Genomic DNA, 8,210 nt, shown 5'->3' with positions numbered 1-8,210 from the left:
TATCCATGGCAACAGGAAACCTTACAAAAAAAAAAATTGATCTTAGTCTGCTTCTCTGTCTCTTCCTAAAAAGTACTTGGGAATAAACAAGAACATGGTCAAAACATCTACATTTTGGTGTAATTTATTGGCACAAAAATATTCCAATACAACATGGCATCTAAACATGGCTACTCTGTTGTATTTTGTGCATTGTTTTTAATACATTTAATTCATAAATCATAACTCTATCCTCACCCTCATGTTTAATAAGCATTATTTTCTGTTTCAAGTTATGACCAGCTCTCCCCACACCCGCCTCCTATGGCAAGTACTGACTTTCCCTAGCTATTTCCCAGTACTGCTTTTTAACCCAGACACTGCGGGAAGCTCCCAAGTGGTATTTCATTTGCACCCTGCATCCATTTTGCCACGGATCAACCCGCAGAGGCACCTACCTCTGCTCCGCTCAAGGGCTTCAACTCCTGGATGTGCTCTGATACCCTGATCTAGTCTGTACCACGACTCCTGCCCTAGTGTCATGACTGGGTATACAGTTCCCAATCTGGGGGCAAGAACCGAGTTTGAAAGCAATGTAACAGGATGAAACAATGGTAAAACTCTGCTTTGCTTCTCTTTCCAGTTATCCAGCTCACCCCCAAACCTAAAGGAAGCCTCCTGCACAAGTGCATTGAGGTCACTGCAGCCACACCAACAGGACTGACCAGGGCAATAATTAATCTGCAAATGACTTCATTACATTGCAAAGTAAGTCAAAACCCGTATATAGTTATTTTCAATGGATCACCAGTTCCCCAAAGACCAAGTGGAACAATAGACATCTGTGTTACAATCAATCTTCGCTGTCCTGGAAACCCAAATCAAGTGTTGTGTTTCAGACAGCTTTGTGTTTTTCCAACAGCAGCTATAAATTGGCTTAAACCAACTTTTACTATACAATAACTCTTTTCATTTACATTTCAAAATATTTGACAAAGGCTGTATTTCAGTCCAATGTTCAGTTTGTGTTTGTAGAAGAGCAAATTCAGAGTGCAAAAGCCTCCAGAATAAAAGGCTGTGGACACTTTGGAATCTTCTGTTACCAGAAAGGACACCTAAAGAAAAGAAAGGTATTGTAGTAATACTGACTTGCATATAGTTTCACAAAGGCAACACTGAGAAGGACTGACATTCCAGACTAACCAGGCACCATTTCTGTTTAGGAAAGAAAAGCTGACAAGTGATCTCCATGCTTCTTTCCAGCTAACTAATGTTTAAAAATGCTATAAAGATCTATTTCCTTAAGCATAATCTAAAGTTAGCCAACTCTCAGAATGAGACCTTTACTTTAGAACATGTACTTCTGCACTGTACCTGAAGAGACCACCACATGCCTTATTTAAAACACTTAAAACGTTGAGGCTGATGGCAGTTTTAAATGTTCTAAAATCTCTGTCACTACTGATAACAACAACTTTCTTAGAGGATTGTCCATGGCATCACTCTCATGGGCTTGCAAAATTTACTAGAGCAGATGGCACATGGTAAGGCTCCTATGTATAACTAACTACACAAGTGACATTTTCCTTAGCTGAATGACAAACTCACCATCCAATGTAGCACTGGCACAGATTCTCATGGGACGTAGCTTGCTTAATGAGCAATTCTACTTGTGTGGGTACATCAAGAGTTTCATCGTGAGAGAAGTCTCGACCTTGGAAATTAAAGGACGGAAAAAAGCCATGAATGGAAGTCACAAACCCTGTAACATAACTCGCTTCCGTCTGGCAAGTTAAGGTCTGATAGGACTTTTAACTATCCTTCCTTTACAGTGTATTAAATGCTCTACGGCGTGCAGAGCCCAGAACTCTGTTTTCCCTATTATTATAGTTTCTTCCTTTTATCTTCTCCAAATAATGGACAAACCAAAAATAGATAACTTTCCAGTATCCAGGATTCTCATCCTAACCCGTTCAAGTACATTATTTGGCAGGTGGGGGTAGTTTCTTATAAACTTCAAGAGCATACCATTTCAAAATTAAATGCTGCAAACTATAAAGCCAGGACAGTAGAAATTCAACTTCCATTAACAGGCTAAGACATTCAAAATACGAAATCTGTACAGGCTCTTTTGTCTCTAATCCAGCAGCAGTACTTAGGTGTTAGACAAACCCAGGAAAATGGCCTCATCCACTTAATCAAAATATGCTAAATTGAAGGATTAACACAAAATACAAACGCTCAAAGTAGTGCTGATCCATCTCATCAGATTTTGTGTTTATTCTATATAAAGATAAAACATGCTCACCCGTGAGTTTATCTCGAACCCTGTTGATAATCTGAATTGCCTTCTTATTTAGAGCTTCTGGTTTCACTAGACCATCTCCTACTAAAAGACAGAAGTAGGAAAGGGAATTAGTACTTCATCCAAACAATAAAAGCATTTGCACTGCTGTCATATCTTCCCATCCCAATTACCACAAATACCGTTTTGAAAGCAAACAAACTCAGATATCAGTCCATTTTGACACTGAGAGCACAGATAATTACATTCCTAATTTATGCTGACAAGGCGTTGTATTTGTCCCATCTCATGTAATTGTACCTGGATCATGATGAAATTTTCTGGTCTAAGAACAATTTCTGCATCAGCATAGAAACACCAATCAAACTTACTGAAGGAATGGATGGATTCAGGCACTGTGGTCCCAGTTTTCTTATGGGCTGTCTCACCCAATTCCACACTGTCCAACATTTCTATTGAAAAAAACCATGAAAACATTGAAGCATAAATGGGAAGCTGAAAAGCAAATAAAAGAATGTTCTTCTGGAAACAGAAAACTTAATCAGCTAGTTTGAAAAGCATATTTGACTGTCATCAAGTGTACCACACATCCCCAGTGGAAGCATACCACAGGAACACACATTATGTTTCCCCTGCTAACATACTAAAATGCCTGATCCAATTTCTAGAAGCATTTTATATGAAAGTGTAATGAAACATACATTGAAATGACATACAATTAAGCTAAAATTACAATCAAATAAGTAAGTTTATTTGTAGAGCTCCTCATATGAACACTGTCCCTATCCTGCAGTCCAATAGCGAGCAACTGCTAAGACTCAACACAAAGCTCTGAACATTCAGTCAGATTACAAGATACTTGCCAGGTTTTCACACTAATATTTGGTAGCTGAGTAAATAACTAATCACATATCAATTACACCTTGGAGTACATCACTTCATATGTGCTCCAGAAGGGTGTTACTTTAACTGTAAAGCAGCAACTGCTTTTTGAGCCACAGTACTGAACTCACCACTTCCCACCCTACAGCTAACGACAGTAAACTGTTTGTCCACTTTTTGGGACTGAAAACATTTACCCAGTCTTGTGCACTGCTAAAGTAACCTGTTCCAAACATTCATGACACACACCATCTTTTCTACTCACCTACTGACTGACTGGCTGAGTAGGAATCTGTTCTTGTTCGGGAGCGCTTATTACCCTTTGTATTTGCTGCAAGAAAATGAAAAGTATGAACTAGAGTTTCAGTGTTTCATAGCAAATTTATCCACAAACAATACAGATTTGACTGCCTCTCTCCAGCTCCAGATTTTGTCACCTTGAAACAGCTTTCAATCTCCTCATCACTACCAACCCAAAAAATTTTGCTTGTAGGCTTAGTTCTGTTTCTGTGTTTAAGGTTTTAACCTCAGTGGTAATTTCACATTACAATCCTAAAACTGTGTGGTGCCTACAGAAATAGCACATGCAAACCAATCATTTCATCAGCTTGTCTTCAAACAGACACTGGATTTCAGGCTTCTGCATTTCTTGTTTGAAACCAGGCTGATTACTCTCTTGCTGTCACTGCTTTATCAGAATCACTTACTGTCCATCAGCCTCCAGTTCAATAACGGGTCATACACAAAGGCTTCAAGCACAGCCATGACACTGTCCTTATGTTCACGCAGGACTTCCATCACTGTGTGACAAGTGATCCTGTAATTGCCATCGAGGCCCGTCACCTTCAGAAGAGAAAGAAGTGAATCAACCATGCTGCTTCATTCACTGTGCAACTCTAACCCTTAAATTCAGGGAGCAGGAAGTGGCTTGTGCTTTGAACTGGAATTCACTGCACTCTGTTCATTAAGACAACAAGTTTATAATGCTCATTACAAACCAAGCAGTTCTCCCTAGCATTAACATAGTCTTTGTGAAGTACTATGTCATTGGCTTTGTCTGCTTGAGGCAAACAGCTATTGAAATGAAGAAACTAAGGAAGGCCTAAGAAATTGGAGGAATTTCAGGGTTTGTTTTTGCATCAATTAAAAAGTTGCTTTCCACTGTAATACGCTCTAAAGATCACAGGAGATAATATTTCAGCTGCCTTTTCTGTAAGTTAAAATAACACCTCTGGCTCCTAAAGAGTGGAGAGATTTTGCCACCACAGAAAATACAGGAAAAACTGAGAAATTGATGTCTTTTTCCCTAGGAACAATGCCCGTCATATTAAAGAGGGGATGCTTACCTCCATAGCATTTGTCAGCATCCTTGTTAACCTAAATGGAATCTTCTCAGGGAACTTTTCTCTTGTCATTGCAACCTAAACACATAATGATGGAGAATCAGTAAATTAACAGCTAGTTTATTATTTATGAAGCTAATAAGTATTGGGGGGGGGGGGGGGTGGGGGTGCTACAATCTCAAAGGTTGTACTGCAAATACAAAATGAAGCCCCAGCTTTATGTTCCTCAGTTCCCATAGATTTTGGGGACAAGTTCCCCTTAGTAACAGGGAAAACCCAAGTGTGTGCCCAGCTGCTAGTGTCCAGTAACACAGACTACCTGCAGCTTACATTGCTTCCAGAAATGTTATGGAAAAGTGGTGTTAGCACCTCTTTGCTTGTTCCAGTGGTCAGCTAATTCCCAAGACACGATGTGGGGATATTTCACAACACATGCCTCTCAGGTAAAGTGTCTATTATTTTCATCTTGCCTATAGGTAAATTGAAGCCCAGAAGAGAGCCAAAGAGATCATACTCCAAAGTCAGTTTATCCTGGCTGATAGATTCATTTCTGTTCCACCAGAAAATGTGAATCACTACAGAAACCTTAATGTCCAAATACAAAGATTTACCTCAAAACAGTCCCCGAAGTCGATATGCAGGATCTTCCCACTCAGTCTATCCAACATCAGATTGGAGGGGTGTCTTTGATGAAGGAGTAGGAGAGAAAACAGGTGACAGACTATTATAAAAACCCACAGTAAATCACAGCAGCTCCAGTCTGAAATGATATTTATCTTCATGAACAAGAACAGCCAGTGACAGCTTGCTTGGCTGAGATCTTCAATCTCAGGATGAACAGAATAGCTTCCTGACAGTGCATCTATCACATTATTTCTGTAATTACCTCTCAGGAGTTAGAGATCTTCTCACCTTGGAAGATAAACAACCTATTGGACCAGAAGCATCAGTTCATTTCCTGGATATGAACATTTATTTTTCAGTCAGGATACATTTTTCTACTTGTTTTGATGTTTTTTCATTTTCTCAGGATAGAAAAATATAATGGGTTATGCTACAGCTGAAGTAATGCAAATTGGATTACCACCAGGAGAGAAAAATCAATCCGGAACAGGAAAACCACAGTGCTGCTATTTGTGCTGACTTGTTTCATTTTTGTTTTAATTCAATTTTCAAAGTTTTATAATTTAATTATAAAGACCTTCAAGATCAGGAATAAAAGCTTTATGTTATGAAAACATTTGAGGATTTAGCTGCTTTTGCATTACAGACCTTAAACCTAAAACACTGTCTTCAAAAATATTTTGGAAGTGATGATGTCCCCTTTTGACAGTAAACCTTATACTAAATCAAAGATCCATTCATTTTACCTTGTTGATTATTATTTACCCAATCCATTTGGACTGTACATACTTCCCTCCACCACGTCTGCAGTGCAGCTCAGAAAAAGCACCATGTTAAGTAATAAACCAACATTAACTTTCATTTGTTTTAAGACCAGAGCAATCTTTAGTGAGTATTAGCGGGGACTTCATGTGTGCCTCTGACAACACACATAGCACTAAAGGCTCCTGCCTTACAGGATAAGAACCCGTGAGCAAAAAAGAATGCAAAATGAGTAGTGGTACTGAACCCACCTGGAGGGAGACTCAGAAGACCTATGCCACTAAATACTTTCTTTTTACTGCCTCAGGGAACAAAAAGTGATGCTTGGTCATGCTGTTTCTTTCCACCACAAGAAGCTAGGCCTGGCAAACACAATCACTATCTCATATGCATGAAGCTCACACAAGCACACAGACTGGTGGCAAAAGTTAACACTTCTGTTTTATAGAATGGATGGAGAAAGATTCCCCATTCTGTGAGTGAAAGGAAAGGGCCAAATTAGAACTTGTGGTCCTTGATGTAATCCTGTGTGTATTCCTCTCAAAATGGAAGAAACTCTTATTTGTACTCAGGATACATCTCCTGCCTGCAGTGCTGAAAATAATGGCAGCACAATTAGGCCCTGAAAGATGGTATCATTACAACACAGCAATAACCACAATGAAAGATGTTATCGTAAGAACAGATCTAAGGAATGAATTGATAGGCCTTCACAGTCTGTGCTTTCATTTAAAAGAAACCTTCAGAGCTTCACTCACCTGTCCCCAAGGCCCAGAATGTACCCAACCATTGACATCACAGCTAGTGAACGAGTGTAGTTTGTTCTTCTGTCAAACCACACCTGCAAGTGGAGATAAAACAGAAAACCCAGGCAAGCATGTCGCATGTTTCAGCTTGTATTTTGATTTCTACATTAACTACTTACCTTATGCACAAAGGGGAACCGTGATATGCTTAGATTCAACACACTCCATAAGCCTAAGGGGGTTTCAAAAATCCTCTGACCTTCAATTAGACGTTTAAGCCATTAAGAGAATATATTCTAAGGCTCCTGCTTTTCTCTCTCCATGCACAGCACGCGGAGCTTCAGCTTTCAGTCTTGTACTTAGAACTGCACTCTGGCAGAACCATTGTGCTCTGAGCCTTGTAAGAAGGCCCCTTGTGAAGGGATACACATTCGAAGATACATGTTCTGCAGTGATTCATCTGGAGTTTATGATGAATAAACACCACCTCTCACCCATTCTGCAGAGAAGGTAATCCCACATTATGCTGATTGCCAAACACAAGCCATTACATGTGCTGAACTCACCTCTGAGCTTGGACTTTTCAGCCACAGCAGTTTGGCAAGGTCATCACCAGCCGTGTTATTGACAGCATGTTCAAATACTTCTACTTTCTGCATCAGGGTCAGGTGGTCATAATCTGGAGCCATCTACAATTGAGAAGTGACAGTCGGCAACTTAAAAGCTCCACCTTCAGTAATCCCTGGCTGTACTATGAGAAACACAGTAATCACAAATCATTTCATATCAAGTTTATATTGAAGTTATTTGGAGACTGACCAGTATGTTCCCAAACACAGTGAGATCACAGAATCATAGAATGGTCTGGGTTGGAAAGGACCTTAAGATCATCCTGTTCCAACCCCACTGCCATGGGCAGGGATGCCTCACACTAGACCATGTCGCCGAAGGCTCTGTCCAACCTGGCCTTGAACACTGCCAGGGATGGAGCATTTATCACTTCTTTGGGCAACCTATGCCAGTGAAACGACCACCCAACAGTGAAGACTTAACTTTAAATTGGAAAATAAATGATTTAGCATCCACAAAGTCACCCACAGCCATATTTAATTGGCAAGATTTTTTCAAAACCCATAATCCAAATAAATTTTCTGGGTTGGCGCATGCTTTCCTGTTTGGCTGGCAATTCCAAATTTTCTAGTAATGTTCAGTGTCTCCAGTCTAATTTTGGCCCTGTTGCTTAGACACAATGTTTGTAAATGCCAGCAGCGTGGCATCTTGTATAAGGCACATTACAGTCCCACATAATTCCAAACACATTTTAGTCACCAGATGGTACCAACTTGAGGTCACTGCTAAAACAGGAAAGGAGAAACAAATAAAAACATGGCCAATTTTACCTCTTGGTAGCATTTTGTAACTCTTATTTGATATTTCTGCATTTATTGCAGGTACCAATAACAATCGGAGAGCAGGCAAAGGAAGAACAAGCTGAGCACCATTATTCTTCATTAAGACACTGGGGTCCTAAAAGAATGTACCAAGAACTCTGCCAGCTTTGGCCTTTAC

The 8,210-nt window shown here is 39.8% G+C and overlaps 1 protein-coding gene across 3 annotated transcripts in view; it reads right to left on the bottom strand.

The window, feature by feature from the left end:
* Window positions 1-108: 108 nt before the first annotated feature.
* Window positions 109-8,210, bottom strand: part of MTOR (mechanistic target of rapamycin kinase) — a 64,072-nt gene continuing 55,970 nt past the window's right edge. For 2 of the 3 annotated variants that reach the window (XM_057431388.1, XM_057431405.1), the window contains 10 exons: window positions 7,208-7,330; window positions 6,654-6,736; window positions 5,121-5,193; window positions 4,513-4,587; window positions 3,874-4,009; window positions 3,432-3,497; window positions 2,656-2,736; window positions 2,288-2,368; window positions 1,588-1,693; window positions 109-1,094 (listed from right to left, as the gene is read on the bottom strand). In XM_057431388.1, coding sequence (XP_057287371.1) covers window positions 1,079-1,094; window positions 1,588-1,693; window positions 2,288-2,368; window positions 2,656-2,736; window positions 3,432-3,497; window positions 3,874-4,009; window positions 4,513-4,587; window positions 5,121-5,193; window positions 6,654-6,736; window positions 7,208-7,330 — 840 coding nt within the window. In that variant the 3' untranslated portion in view covers window positions 109-1,078. The remainder of the gene's footprint in view (window positions 1,095-1,587; window positions 1,694-2,287; window positions 2,369-2,655; window positions 2,737-3,431; window positions 3,498-3,873; window positions 4,010-4,512; window positions 4,588-5,120; window positions 5,194-6,653; window positions 6,737-7,207; window positions 7,331-8,210) is intronic. The other variant, XM_057431398.1, reaches the window with a different exon arrangement.

Source organism: Pezoporus wallicus, unplaced genomic scaffold (genome assembly GCF_028554395.1).
Source record: "Pezoporus wallicus isolate ANWC-B61680 ecotype Strahan unplaced genomic scaffold, APGP_CSIRO_Pwel_v1 contig_8006, whole genome shotgun sequence".
Lineage (NCBI taxonomy): Eukaryota > Metazoa > Chordata > Aves > Psittaciformes > Psittacidae > Pezoporus > Pezoporus wallicus.
The sequence above is the reverse complement of the archived record's forward strand: the minus strand, read 5'-3'. Positions and strand labels throughout refer to the sequence as shown.